The 15,088-nt window shown below is 57.2% G+C and overlaps 1 protein-coding gene across 1 annotated transcript; it reads left to right on the top strand.

Moving 5' to 3' along the window:
* The first annotated feature begins 6,726 nt into the window (after window positions 1–6,726).
* On the top strand, window positions 6,727–7,385 carry LOC125541770 (histone H2B.1). Its single transcript, XM_048705104.1, has one exon. It carries the CDS (start codon window positions 6,817–6,819, stop codon window positions 7,273–7,275), a length of 459 nt encoding a protein of 152 aa, XP_048561061.1. The 5' UTR covers window positions 6,727–6,816; the 3' UTR covers window positions 7,276–7,385.
* Window positions 7,386–15,088: the final 7,703 nt, after the last annotated feature.

The following is a 15,088-nucleotide window of genomic DNA, read 5'->3' as shown; positions in this document are numbered from 1 at the left end:
TTCTTGGTTCTAAAATATCGTTTTGCTCTACCCCGCAGGCGACCATGGTCCGCACGATGACCGAAGGCATCGTGAATAGGTTTTGAGATCCGCGAAGGCCGAGATGCTTCAAAAGAACGAGACGGAGATAAGATGTCCGTGTCGAAGATGCAAGCTGAAGAGCCTTATTGCGGACCCGGAATCCGGGCAGGTGCGGGACCACCTGCTCTTGCGTGGTTTCATGGATGGCTATCGGTGGCAAGGTGATGAAGATGACTACGAAGTCGTCCATGGGGGGCGGGCAAGAAATGAGGAAGGGCAGCAAGACAACCACCGCGGCTCGGGTGGGCGAGAAGACGAAGAATCCCCAAGAGATGATCACGACGGTGATGTTGTACACAGTCATCATGTAGAAGATGCAGGACATGATGATGAGAAAGATGCCGGAGCAGACGACGGGCATGATCATGAAGATGATGATGCCGGCGGAGCAGACGACGCTGGACCATCGATGGGCTGGGTGCAGGACCCTCATATTCAAGAGCTGCTTCTCAAGCAGACGAATAACGCAAGAGCTGCCGCCCGAGAGAAAGCCAAGATGGATCAACTTGAGTTAGACGCGGTTACTCCATTGTATGAAGGATGCAGGCCCGAGGATACCCGAGCAAGGCCTACCGCCCCTCTTCGATAAATACGGTGACAAGCAGACCAGGAACTTTGTCAGGGCCCGGTACAAGAAGGACCCGAAAACAAAGGAGCTTACCACGGATCCGAAGACCAGGGCGCTTGAGCTTGTTCTGGTAAGGAATACACCCCCGCGTAATTAGCTCCATATGGTTGCATTCTAATTAATGAAGCCAAATTTCTAAATGGTTCACATTCCTTCCGCAGGCGACTGAAAGCAGTAGCGCGGGGTCGACTAAGAGCAACCCTTGGGACACCACTCTAAATAGGGCGTTGAATGTAATGAAGAACAAGGATAAGCTCAGTAAGCCGACGTCAGCTGGTCGTGTGGCCGGCAAAGACTTGTCGACAAAATGGTCGTCATACTATAACACTAGTGGGCGAAAGGAGAAAAAGACCAGCTCGGAAAGCCAGGCGCGCGAGGTTCAAGAACTCAGGGCACAGGTGGCACGGATTCCGGAGATTGTCCAAGAGCAAGTGCAACAACAACTCGGAGCGATGATCACCGCCATTGTGCCTACCTTGATCCAGGGGATTAGTGCGTGGATTGCGGGCGGCCAACAGGGGCCGCCCCCGATTCCTAGCTTTACGGCCAGCAACTCGCAGAACGTGATGGCGGGGCCATTGGTGTCTCCGACGCCGGCACGGGAGCTTAATGCACCCGGGTGTACGCCGGCTGGCACCTCTGCAGCAAGCGGCCCCTCCGTCAACTGCACGCCCGCCGTTGGCGGTGCCTCGACATTAGCCGAGCTCGACGCCATCATCACGGTAACTAATTAAGCCTCTCTCGGCCGAGGACTTCATCTCCTTGCCTTTGACTGGGCATCCCTGACGCCCTACATGTTTTCGCAGGGCGCCGCCGACGTTCTGTGCACTCTCCTGCACTTCGTGAACAACGAGTTGGTCGATGTCGCCAAGGGTAAAATCGTTCAACCGGGCAACCCCTTGTTCCATGGTACCCAGATGCCACCCAACTTGTTTAGGGTTCAACTGGTTCGGGTGCTGCCAGGCTGCGACGAGTTGTTACCTCCGATTCGACCCGTCGGGGCCGACGATGATGACGTGATGACCCTCAGCGCCTGCCTGAGCTGGCCCCTGCTTTGGCCGAAGAGCCAGATTCGTTTGGGGGCGGGGGACACCACCCCAAAGACAACACCGCCAGTCGTGCCGGCGCCAAGTCGGCCCCATGGCAAGACCGCCGCAACGGTGCCGGACATCCCTATGCCACTGGATCCAAACATGCATATGGCACAGGATCAGAACGACGACGACGACGATACATTTGGCAACGTCGATCAATACTTTGCCGATCATGGGTACGGTGGCGACTTCATGGGGCCTCCTTCTGAAGAACCCAACCCAACAAAAGACGTGCGCGATCTAGCTGGTACCGCGGAGAAGCCAAGTTGCAACAGGCGTCGTCTGCAGTTCAGCTCTCAGGAGACGCCTCCAGCTGCCGACTTCACCGAGCCTCAGATAGGCGAGGTGCGAAATATTATCACCCCCAACACACTCAAGAAGGCGGTCTGTGAGCAGAACTCGGTCCCATTACAGGAGAAGAAGAAGGCACGCAAAAGAAAGACTAACAAGGGTGCGGGCCAGGCGGCACCAAGTACGATCCGTGCTCAGGACGGGCCACCTTCACCTGAGGATTTAATGAGGAGGCTGCATGTGGCGGGTAGGCCGATGCTACCGAGAAATATGCTCGATGCTGCAACCGGTGCTATGCGGAGTCTGCATGACAGTGTTCTTTCTTTGGAGAAGCGGCGTCTCAGAGAGAAGGATGTGGCATACCCGGTTTTCGCGGCCAAGGTGCCAGAGGGCAAGGGCTTTGTGGATAACTCCATCGGGGGTACGATCGTCCTGCGGTTTGATGACATCCACGCTATGTTGAACCTTCATCTGCTGCACTACACCTTCGTTCGGCTATTTTCGCTGAGTATGGAGATGCGGATCATTCGCGACAAGACCCCGGACATCGTGATAGTCGACCCCTTCTACATGTGTGCCAAGATCTTGGGCGGTGCTGGGGACCGGCAAGTCGCGACTTCTTACCTCGAAGGTGTCATTCTGGCAAACCAAGATAAGGATAACCTCCTCGTGCCTTACTTTCCCGAGTAAGTCCTCCCCTCAACCGCCCCGTAACATATGAATTCTTAGATTTCGATCGTTTTTCTTTTAACATTCCGTGTTTTCTGCAGTGACACACATTGCACGCTCATCCTCCTAAGCCCCAAATATTCCATGGCCACGTATTTCGACCCGGACCGTCATTCGAACATAGACTACACAAATGTCAAGAAGGTTCTTGATGATATTCTCCCCGGCTACGTCAAATCTGGAGGCACCTTCACCAGGCCTATTCGTAAGTACGGCAAGCACGTGTTCTCCCACAATACGACGTTCTGCTGCGTCAAGCAGCTGCCTGGCGGTCAGAAGGGTGCCTACTACGCCATCCATCACATGCGGGCGATCGTACGGGACCATCATCAACTTCTGCTACCGAGTAAACTCAAAGATTGGGCCGCGAACGTGTCGGCAATCCAGGACGCGGACATCAGACAAGAATTCTTTCGCATCCAGTCGGAGTTTGCGGAAATCATCTATCAAGATGTCCTTCGTACCTCGGGGCAGTTCTACCTCAGAAATCAACCGTCCAACAGTGACATCGACACAATGCTACAAATGCAGGCTGACAACGACCATTATTTCATGACTCCCACGATAGACGACGGCTTCATCCATGCTCCGGTCCCTTGAGTCGAGTCCAAAGCAGTGATGCTGTGTCTAGTTCTGAAACATCGATTGGCTCATGTTGTAATTAAACTTTAATGAACTTGTAGTATGTCTCTTTGGTTTCGAGAGTCGTTCAACTTAGATGTAATCGATGCTATTAATGTCTTGCTTTTCTCTTTCGATCGTTCTGTTGCATACTTATATATTGCTTATGTATTGTCTGTGAATTGGTACTAACATTTCGTTTGGCTACTGCATAGCGATGCCGTCGTATGTCGTGTACAAGGGTAAGGTTCCCGGAGTCTACGACGACTGGGAGGAGTGTCGGAGACAGGTTCACCGATTCAGCGGTAACAGTTACAAAGGGTACACCACTAGGGCCGAGGCCGAATCTAGATACGCCCGCTATCTAGCGGGAGAGGGAAGGGAGCGCTGGAGGAACCGGATGAAGACGAGTTTCATCGTGATGATGCTCATCGTGATGACCGCAGCTCTCTTCTATGTGATGGTAGTTTAGATGATCGATATCGACTTGTAATGTGAAGACAAACTCGCTACTCGCGGTCTCGAGACTTGTAATATAATGTTCTATCTTTGTTCGGTCTTTTCAATTCGGAGACTAATATGATGAATTGTATTCGGAGACTAATATGATGAATTGTATTCAGAGACTAATCTTTTATTGTATTCGATGAATCTGTTGTTGATGTGTGCTGTCTATATTTTGTCCAATTATACATTTTGTAACCTGTGCAAAAAACAAAAAATAAAAAAATAAAATAAAACCTAATATTCATACTAATGGCGCATCACATCACAGTGCGCCATTAGTATGCCAAAGGATGCTAATGGCGCATTATTAAACAGTGCGCCATTAGTATGCCGAAGTTACTAATGGCGCATCTTGTTGTTGTGCGCCATTACTATGCCAAAGCACCTGGGTATACATGGCCCCCTGGGAGGCATACTAATGGCGCACTGTTGTAGATACTAATGGCGCACCTCTAATGCGCCATTAATGGCCAAATTAGGTGCGTCATTAGTAGGCCTTTTCCTAGTAGTGGGGTCGGCCAGGCGGACACGGATGTTCGCTTCTGTGTTTGGGTCGACACGTGCGCCCAACACTGGCCCGACCCATTTTGACGGCGCTAGAAAATAAATAAATAACGCATGCATATTAAAAAAGAAAAACAACATTAATTAAACATAAAGCCAGCCACGAAGGCCGATAAGAGTCCATGCGTCCACATTTGCATTAAGAAAATAAAAACAATCTAAACTACGAGGCAGCACGCTGCCCTAGGCGTTGTCGTCGTCCTCGGGGTCCGTGAGGTCGATGAGCGTCGGCGCCGACCCGGCCCAGGAAAACGCTATGTTCCAGAGCGTGGCCATGTTGAGCGCAGGCGGTGCCGGCACGGGGGGCTGTGCGGCCGCCTGTGCAGCCGTGGCCTAGCGCGCCTCCTCCTCGGCCTCGTGCTGCTCCTCCTCGAGGTCGCGCTCGAGCATCTCGAGGTACTCGTCGTCGCGGCGCTCCTCGGCCACTCGGATCTGGCGTCAGTGCTCGAGGTACGCCGCCTCCTGCGCCGACGTCGCCCCCATACAGACCGGCGGCGCGCGTACCCACTCGCGCATTACTCCCGTCCAGGAGTAGAGCTCGATGGGGGACGGCTCCGGCTCGGGCTCCGCCTGCTTCTCCGGCTTGACGAGGCATCGGGGAGGGGACGACGAGGCCATCGGCGGCACCACGCAGTCGCCCGCCGCGGAGAGGGCAAGTGCTTGCGCCATTGCCGCCTCGTAGCGAGCCTCCTCTTCCTCCCCCACCTCCGCACCTGCGCCACTCGTCCTCCTCGCTTTCCCGGTAGACGGCCGCAAGGGCCGCCTTGTAGGCGTCCTCGGCCGCCTGGTCCTCCCCGCGAACGATGAGCGGCGGCGACGGCTCGCTCCGGTCGACCTCGCGCACGCCCGTCGCCTCGCCTCCTCGCCCAGTGGGGCGAGTCGGATGTGTAGGCGGGCTCGCGGCGCTGCTCCGGCGTCAGCAGCGCCCGCCGGCGCCTCACCTCCTCCGCGTGAGCCCTAGCCGTCCGCGGCGCCGCCGGCACTGGGATCCTATATGGATCCAGATGCCAGTCGTGTGGCAGGGTCACGCCAGGGTACGGCAGAGGCTGGCGGTGCCGCCAGTGCCACTCCGCCTGGTGCACTGGCACGTTCACGCGCTGCCTCTGCCGGCAAGGCGCCGGCGGAGGCGGGAGGAACTCTGCAGGGAAAGGGGTGGCGGGGGCCTTGCCCTTGGCCTTGTTGCTGCCGGCGCCGGAGAAGAGCCCCATTTCGCTGTGGTTCTGGTGGCTAGGGTTTGTCGGTGACGGGGAAGCAAAGCTGGCTAGAGGTGGACGGCGAGTTTGGATGAGGACGGCCCCGCCGCACGGTTGGCTTAAAAAAGGACGAGTGCCATCGCTGACGCGTGGGCCCGTGGTCATAAATTAAGCTGATAGCGTGAGCAGCGGGTAGTTGGACAGCCGCCAGGTGGAGACGTCGCGGACAGCGAGAAGACGCGTGTGGCGTCCGTTCGGCGTCCGCGCCGACGCATTTGGGTCGCAAATTTGGACCGCAAATGCGTCGGCGCGGACGCGATGCAGACGTGATTTGGGTTTGGGTCGGCGCGTTGGGCCGCCATTTTTGTCTGCGCCGACCCAAACGAACGGCGGCGGACGAAATGGGTCGGCCCTTTGGACTTGCTTTTATGTTAGCGACCGGAGGTTGCTTTTGATAATAGTTGCATTTTGTTTGCAACTATTTAAATGTATTGAATTGGTATTAATGTAAATAATTTTTGTCAAATGTAGGAGGCCGACAAGGACGGACGTTTGATGGCTCCGGTTGAATGGCCTCTGCCATGTCCATTATCCATCTTCCGATTGTTTCTGTGAATATTTGAATATTTGATGATGTTCATTAGGTGATCCGTGTTGGAGTTTTCATTCCCAGTTACTATGTTATTTTTTTAATTTATAGTACTCCCGGACACAGCCATGGGTCCCAGTGCCAAAATTAACCGCGAAATGGATCTCTCTCAAAAGCGCGAAATCGGAAAACATTCTCGCCGTCCGCGCTCCAAAATTGACCCGCTCTTCTCGTCTTCCCGGTCCCGCTCTTTCCAAAATGGCACTACCGCGCCCCACGCCCGCGATCCGCGCCGAAACGCATCCCGGACGTCCAGGTCCAATAGCGCCGAACGCATCCGACCGTTCAACATCACCGATCCGGGAGACACACCCCTCCACCAATCAGCGCTCACCTCTCCACCTCTATAAGTCCATCACCCCCGCTCTGCTTTCCCCAACATCTCCTCCCGCTCCAAGTCCCAAACCCCTTCCGGCGGCCAAGCAACACACCCTCCCTTCTCCCCCTCCCGAAGCAGCGATGGCCCCCAAGGCGGAGAAGAAGCCGGCGGCGAAGAAGCCTGCGGAGGAGGAGCCCGCGGCGGAGAAGGCCGAGAAGGCCCCTGCCGGGAAGAAGCCGAGGGCCGAGAAGCGGGTTCCGGCGGGCAAGACCGCCTCCAAGGAGGGCGGCGAGAAGAGGGGCAGGAAGAAGGGCAAGAAGAGCGTCGAGACCTACAAGATCTACATCTTCAAGGTGCTGAAGCAGGTGCACCCTGACATCGGCATCTCCTCCAAGGCCATGTCCATCATGAACTCCTTCATCAACGACATCTTCGAGAAGCTCGCCGGGGAGGCTGCCAAGCTCGCCCGCTACAACAAGAAGCCCACCATCACCTCCAGGGAGATCCAGACCTCCGTACGCCTCGTCCTCCCTGGGGAGCTCGCCAAGCACGCCGTCTCCGAGGGCACCAAGGCCGTCACCAAGTTTACCTCCTCTTAGATCGCGTCGCCTGTATCTAGTAGCAAATGTAGTTCCTTGCTGTTGGCTTAGTGCTTGTCTGTGGACTCTGGTTATCTGCAAGTAATATTAGTCCTACTGTTGGATGAAAATTGCTGAATCATTGCAAATGGTTTGTTGGCTCGTTGGCCACCTGCAAGAAGTGAGTTATGTCCGCTGGTCTATTGGCCAATGAAGATTTCGGAAACAATGTTGTGTTGCTGGTTCTATTTACTGATTTCGGCGGTGATTTACTTAATGCCTAACATGTTCTAATTTTTATTCAATCTCAGACATGAGATTCTGCTTACAATTCCTGCCCCTCGCATATAGGTTTTCAGGTTTTTGTTTCTTCAGTTTGTGCAGAACCCAGGTCGGTCTTAATTGCCTCGTCGCTGTCCACTGCTGGCCATGAATAAGAACAAACCGTGTGATTTGTTTGCCATGACTTGTTCTTGTTACGTATGGTACTCCTAACATTGCCTTGGCACTTGTTTGTTGCAAGAACAATGAGTGATGATTTGTTTCAGACTGAGCTTTCGTACTGATGCAATGTTTCAGATTTCTGAATCACCCAGATGTGTTCTTGTAGTTGCAGGTGCAGAAGCAAGTGCTCCTGTGTGCTAATCGTAACTGCTCGGTGGAAATGCTCTCGTGTTCAGGTCTGTGAATGTGTTAAGTCAGCGGTGTCCATACTGAAAAAGGCTTTCGCCCCGCTTTATATTATAAAGCAAACCGTCCAAGACAGTATCCAACAAAGTTCACACACACGCACACAAGTCTCACACAACCACAGGTACATAAAAGGGTTAATGCTGAGGGCACAACTCAACAAGCTCTGGAAACAGAAAAAACAGCACCCACACGCCTACACCCAGCAACACGAACTCAATCGGGCTCCGGAGAAGGGGGTGGCGGCGGGGGCGCCATGCGGACGGCAATCGAGCGAAGGTCGGTGATGAGGGTGTTGATGGTGTCCCGGTCCTGGGGGCGGCTAAGTGGCCGCCATAGCTGCAAGAAACCACACATTTTGAAGATTGCGTCAGTCGCCCGTCGGAGAGGCACTTTCTGAATAACAAGCTTGTTGCGGATGGTCCAAAGCGTCCAAGCGAGGACCCCGACACATAGCCACCGAGTGTGGCGATATCGGGGGGGGGGGGGAGGAGGCGAGGATCTCAACAAGCAAGTCGGGGAAGTTGGTGTTGCACCACTGTCCATCAACCGTCTTGTGGAAATAGGACCATAGGAATTGGGCCGTGGAGCAAGAGAAGATGTGGTTATCATCCTCGACCGTGCCGCACAGTGGATAAATCCCATCTCCTGGTCCATTACGCTTGAGGACCTCGACCCCAGAGGGAAGGCGTCCCCGGATCCACTGCCAAAGGAAGATCCGAATCTTCAGGGGGAGGCGAATGTCCCAGATCAGGCTAAAGGGCTCACGAGCCGATGAGGGAGCGATGGCCGCATATAAGGATTTAGTGGTGAAGCGGCCAGAGGGCTCCAGGCGCCAAGAGATGGAGTCAAGAGCATCTTCAACGTCCATCGGGAGGAGAGCGATGTCTTGAAGGAGGGAGTCCCAAGCGACCACCTCAAGAGGGCCGAAGGGACGCCGGAAGGCGAGACGCCCTAAGTCAATAAGGGCCGTCTCGACAGAGACCCGAGGGTCAACCGCTATGGCGAATAATTCTGGGAAGTGAGAGGCCAGGGGGGAGTCCCCTAGCCAACGATCGAACCAGAACAAGGTCGAGGACCCGGAGCCAACCGAGATGGAGGTGCCAATGCGGAGCACTGGAAGAAGCTGGATCACAACCTGCCAGAACTGGGAGCCACCAGACCGCTGGCAGAAAGCAAAGGGTTGGCCCCGAAGGTACTTATTCCTGATGATGGTAAGCCAGAGGCCACCCTCCCCATTAGCGATTCACCAGAGCCAACGGGTCAAGAGGGCGATGTTCATGCGCCGAGAAGACAAGATCCCCAGACCCCCTGGTCCTTGGGTTTGCAAATGTCGGGTCAGCTCACCATATGGTACTTCTGCTTGTCTCCCTCGTCTGCCCAGAAAAACCTGGACTGGTATTTGACGACCTCCTGATGGAGCGTCTCATGGAGGCTACAGAAACTCATGAGGAACCATATGAGACTGGCAAGCGAGGAGTTGATTATGATTACCCTGGCGGCCTTCAAGAGCCACCTCCCCTTCCACGGCTCCACCCGGTGCTGCATCCGGGTCACAGTCGGGCGGAGGTCAGCCACGGTGAGTCGTGAGTCACTAATGGGTATCCCCAGATAAGTCGTGGGGAAAGTACCCAGACGACAGTTTAACCGATCAACAATGGTCTGGGTCTCCTCCGGAGGATAACCGAGGATCATCACTTCGCTTTTATCGAAGTTGATAGTTTGGCCAGACATCAGCTGGAAGCACATGAGGAGGAACTTCAGGTTGGCAATGTCGGAAGCGGAACCCTCCACCATTATTATGGTATCGTCAGCATATTGTAGGAGAGAGACCCCTCCCCCTCCTACCAGGTGAGGGACTAAGCCATGGATATGGCCAGCAGACTTGGCCCTATCCAGGATAATAACAAGAGCATCGACCACCATGTTAAACAGGAACGGGGAGAACGGGTCGCCCTGGCGAACCCCACAAAGAGTGGGGAAGTACGACCCGATCTCGCCATTAATGTTAACCGCGGTCCGACCGCAGGAGACGAGTTGCATCACTCTGGTCACCCACCGGTCATCGAACCCTTTGCGAATCAGGACTTCCTGAAGGAAGGGCCAGTGAACCGTATCATAGGCCTTGTGGAAGTCAAGTTTCAAGAAGACCGCCCATTGGTGTTTGGCTCGGACTTCATGAAGGACTTCGTGGAAGACTAAGACCCCATCCAAAATAAACCGCCCTTGAATGAAGGCGGATTGGTTGTGGTGAGTGACAGTGTCCGCCAAAAGGGTCACCCTATTGGCGTACCTTTTGGCCAGGATCCGAAATATCACATTGATCACGGTGATAGGCCAGAATTGGAGAATATCCGAAGCACCTGGAACTCTAGGGATGAGGGTGATGACCCCATAGTTCATGCGCCCAAGGTCCATGGTTCCCGAGAAGAATTCGTCAAAGAAGGCCATGACCTCCGGCTTGATGGTTTGCCAGAAAGCTTTGAAAAACATCACTGGCAATCCATCCGACCCCGAAGCCGAGGAGAGGTTCATCCCCTTTATGGCCGCGAGGACCTCCTCCTCCGAGAAAGGTGCCACCAATGCGGCATTAGCTTCGGCGGACACTAACTGGCGACCCGACCAAGTGTCGGGGGCCAGTGCTGCCCCACCCCTCGAGAAAAGGGCTTTATAGAAGCCGTCTACATGGACCCGGATGTCCGAAGGGCGGACTAGTTGGGAATCTCCATCCCACAAGCAATGGATGGAGTTCCGTCTACATCGCCCATTCGCAATCGCCTGAAAGTACGCTGTATTAGCGTCTCCACGAAGCACCCATTTTTGGGTACCCCGGAGCCTCCAGTATGCCTCTTCGTCCGTGTAGATGGTCGAGAGCTGATCCTCGAGATCATATCTCAACATCCACTCGTCGGGGGAGATCCCAGAAGTGTCAGCGCGGGCATCCAGGGCCTGGATGGCCGCCAGGAGGGCTTTTTACGTTCGCGAAGGTCTCGCCCAAGGTTCGTGCCCCATCCCTTCATAAATTGGCGGGCGAGCTTGGCGCAAAACTGCCACGAGTCAACGGCGGACATGGAGCGGTGAGGGGATGAACGCGCGTCGATCCACTTAGCCGCAACCGCCTCGCGAAGCCCGCCTGGTGGAGCCAGAAGAGCTCAAACCGAAATCGTGGCGGCACCGGGAGGGGGGGGTTGTCGGCGGTGGAGAGGAGGAGAGGCACGTGGTCAAAGCCGATCCGGGTGATCGCCCACAGCGAAGCCAGGGGGCACCTAAGCTCCCATTCCGGAGAAACTAGGACGCGATCCAGGACGGATCGCGTCGGGTCCGCCTGACGGTTGGTCCAGGTGAACCTAGCACCTGTCCTCTCAAGCTCGCGGAGGCCGAGTTCCACGATGCAGTCATTGAACATCTGCATCCGGGGGAGGTTGATCCGGTCATTGTTCTTCTCATCCGGGGAGCGAATCAGGTTAAAGTCGCCTCCCACAACGACCTGGAGGAGGGAAGCGGAGATCTTTTGTTGCAACTCAACGAGGAAGGCTGGGGAACGGCGATGGTCCGCCGGTCCATAAATGATTACCAGCTCCCATTTGAAGTTGAGTGCCCGTTCAAAGATCTCCATACTAACGAAGAATTCGCCCGGTCCATTCCGCCCACCTCGAAGGTGGCATCCCTCACCCCTAAAAGGATGCCACCCGAATGCCCCATGGTCCCACTAGAAGGGAGCCAATGCCAGGCAAAAAGGTGAGGGCTAAGACTATTGAGCTCAGGGAGGGAGAATTCCGTGCGCATGGTTTCCTTAATGGCAATGATGTCAAAGTGTTCGTCACGCATGTACTCGACGAGTTGGCGGCGGCGGCCATCATGGCCGAAGCCGCAGATGTTTCAAAAGAGGACGCGCATTAAGCTGCCATCGGGGGGCTGCTTGACCCCAAGACACGGGAAGCACTCTACGCTCGGAGGGCCGCAGTGCGGGAGCGAGTGCGCCCACAGATCAACTCACCGGGCACCGCCGGGACCGCCGATGGGGTGGCGGCAAGATCCGCGGGTTGGCGGCGGAGGCGCGCCCGAGTTTCAGCTAGTTTGCCATCCAAAATCTCGCGAGCCTGAATGGCCGCGATCTGCTCTAAGGGGGGACCAATTTCCTCCTGAAAACGATAGCCGAGTCCGTGGCCACCCGGGCGAGGTGGCCAAGGGGAATGACTTCTAAGGCGGAAAAGGAACAACCGAAAGAACTGGGGGGGGATGGAGTCCGCACCTGGCTCGAGGTTCCTGGCCGCTGCCCGAAGCTCAGCACGCTCGGGGATGGACGGGGCCGGGAAATCCGTCGGGCGGGCCGCATCCTCAGCAAGTGGACGAGCAGGCGGTGTCGCGGCGAGCTGGCCCCCACCGTCGCCGCCCGTGGGAGCCGAGGGTATCAGTCCAAGGGGAGGCGAGGGCGGCGGGCTCCGGAGAGTCTGGGTCTGGGCGGAGTCGGCGGACGGGGAGCGGGGTGACGAAGGCGGAAGAACGAGCAGGCCCACGCTGGAGATGTCACTGGCCTCCTCCGACGAGGCAGGAGAAGCCGGAGGAGGGGCGGCCAGCCTCAGAGCCGCCACGAGGGCAGAGGACCTCACCCAGGTGCGCCCGGCTCCCGAACCACCACGACCCGCAGGGGGGTTGGAAGGCTCGCGGGAGGGGGAGCGAGAGTGCTCTGACAGGTCGTCGTCGTCCTCCGGGTCGTCGTGGCGAGATGGGCGAGGGCGCCGGTGGTGGGAGTCGTCGGCATCACCCGGCCCACCCCCTGGTGGCCGTCATCGGAGAAGCGGGGGCGGCCGACGTGGTTCCGCGGCTCGGGGCAGATCTTGAGGTCGAAACCCTCGTCGTTGAACAACACGCGGACAGTGGCACGGAGCTTGGAGGAGTCCAGGCATTTCACCTTCACCCGGACCTCCTCCTCCTTACGGAGAGAGAGCTCGTCGACCACCACCACCTTGCCGAGAATCTTGGGCATACTGCGGATGACACGCTCCGACCGGGCAACATCAGGCAGGCCGGTGACGAGGATCCACGCTGTGTCCAGAACCACCACTGCCTTGGGGTCCCACTTCGGCTCGGAGATGTTCACCACCAACTGGTTGAGAACCAAGGTGATGTTGCCGCTGCGGGTGCAGTAGCTCATGCTGATGGCGTCCGGGAAGACCACCGTGAAGGCGTTCGCGGAAGTGGGGGCCACCTGCCAGTCCCACTTGCACCTACACAGGTGGTTGAGCTCGGCCTCGATCATCGCGGGGGAGGCGGCACCCTCGCCCACGACGGAGACAACCGCCAGGAGCGAGGGGGAGGGCGGAGTAGCGTCAAGCACCTCGACATGGAAGAAGCCCATGCCCTCGATGCCGTGGCCGTACATCATGATCTCCTCGGTCACCGGCCGGTCCGGGCAGAGGACCGCGGGGTGACCAGAGTCCTTGCAGAGGTAACACACCGGCTGGTTAGGGCATGCCACCTGGAAGTGGCCAGAGAGCCCGCAGTTGAAGCACGACGGAGAGTCACGCGGGGCACCAGAGTCCGTCGGGGGGGGGGGGGGCGGTGGACGAAGCCGGGACGGGAGGGCGAGCCGGCCCTTTCTTCTTCTTCTTCTTAGCCCCTTGACGGCCACGATTACCATTGCCACCATTAGCCGGAGGAAAGGAGGGCTGATTTTGAGGCGGTTGGTATCGACGCATGGCTTGGGAGTTGCCGGACTGCTGCTGTTGGAGCCTTGGAGGGGAGGCGGAGCGGTCCCGGCGCCGAGCGGGGGACGGCGAACGCCGCCGGGGGGAGCGCCGTTGCTCATCCGCAGGCGAGCGAGGGCGGTCCCGAGGAGAGGCGCGGCGGACAGGCGGGCGGCGGTTGCGGTCCGGGGAGCGGCGCTCCGAGCGAGCCGGCGACCGGCGGGGCTCGCGGGCGGGAGGCCGGGAGGAGAGCTGCTGTCGGAGGTCGGACTCACGGCGCAGTCCATCCGGGGAGGAGCGGGGAGCGTCCCGACGCTCATCGTGGCCGCGTTTGGGCCGACCAGCATCCTCGCCCCAGTCCCGAGGCATGGCCGCAGGGGAAGGAGGGGGGACGCCGCCGACGCCGGAGACGGGGGGGGGGGGGGGGGGGGGGGGGCGCTAGCGAGGCAAGAAGGGGATGAGTCGGGGCGGCGGGGAGGGGGGGAGGGTGGAGCAGGAGGGGAGACCGGCTGGAGGGGAAACCCTAAGGGTGGCCAATGTGTGGCCTGGCTGGACCCGCAGCCACAGAGGGCCGCGGCCCATTACCGCCCGACCCTGCAGAGGGCCATGCAGGTCGGCCCAGGGGGAGGCCCAGGAGCGGCTGGCGGCCCAGCACCAGCGTCGCAGCTGCGCGGGGAGGCAGGGTTTCCCCCGACACAGCCGCCATGGCCGAAGCAGGGCTGAGAGGGCGCGGCCGGAGAAGATCACGGGCAGGACCAGTCGAGCGGGGGGGGGGGACTCTGAAAGCGGAGATGAATGAGCGAAACGGCGATCGCCGAGACATGACCGAGGACACCGCCGGCCATGCCATGGCCGCACCCACGACCGGACCCGAGGGAGGAGGGGTGCCAGCGCGCCAGGTCAGCCGAGCGGCACCGCGGTCGGCGCGGCCCGCGACCCCCCAGCCTTGCGGCCAGCGGCGACGGCGGCGTCCCAAGCCCAAGGTCCATAAGCAAATAGTATCAGTCAACTAGTCAGCCGTCTTGATTAACTTTGTGTGATGTATACATCCTGTCACTAGATTAAACGAAGTTCCAGAGTTGCTGTTCATTTCTTATCGTCAGTTGTTTCATAAACAACGGTGGAGATCTGGACTACTTGCCTGCCTCCTGTTTATCGACGACAAGTTACAAGTCTGATTTCTGTGCACTTTTGGTGAAGCAATGGTCCTCTCGCTGTAGTTTCTTGGCGGTATCACGCAGACGCAGTAATAATTTTGTCAACTGGCTCCTGTGTTTGTGGGTTTTGGACTTAAAATTGAATGAGAAATATCTGCACTGAATTGAAGGATTCGAATTTTCCATGATGAAAAAGCAAAATTTACCTGTTCAAGTTTTAGCCCTTTCCTAGTTGATTCCTTAGCAACACCTAGACATGCAATTCCACTCAAAATAAGAGTGCAGAAACAAACGTGGATG

Source organism: Triticum urartu, chromosome 2 (assembly GCF_003073215.2).
Source record: "Triticum urartu cultivar G1812 chromosome 2, Tu2.1, whole genome shotgun sequence".
NCBI classification, from domain to species: Eukaryota; Viridiplantae; Streptophyta; class Magnoliopsida; order Poales; family Poaceae; genus Triticum; species Triticum urartu.
Note: the sequence above shows the minus strand (reverse complement) of the source record. Positions and strands in the feature narration are given on the sequence as shown.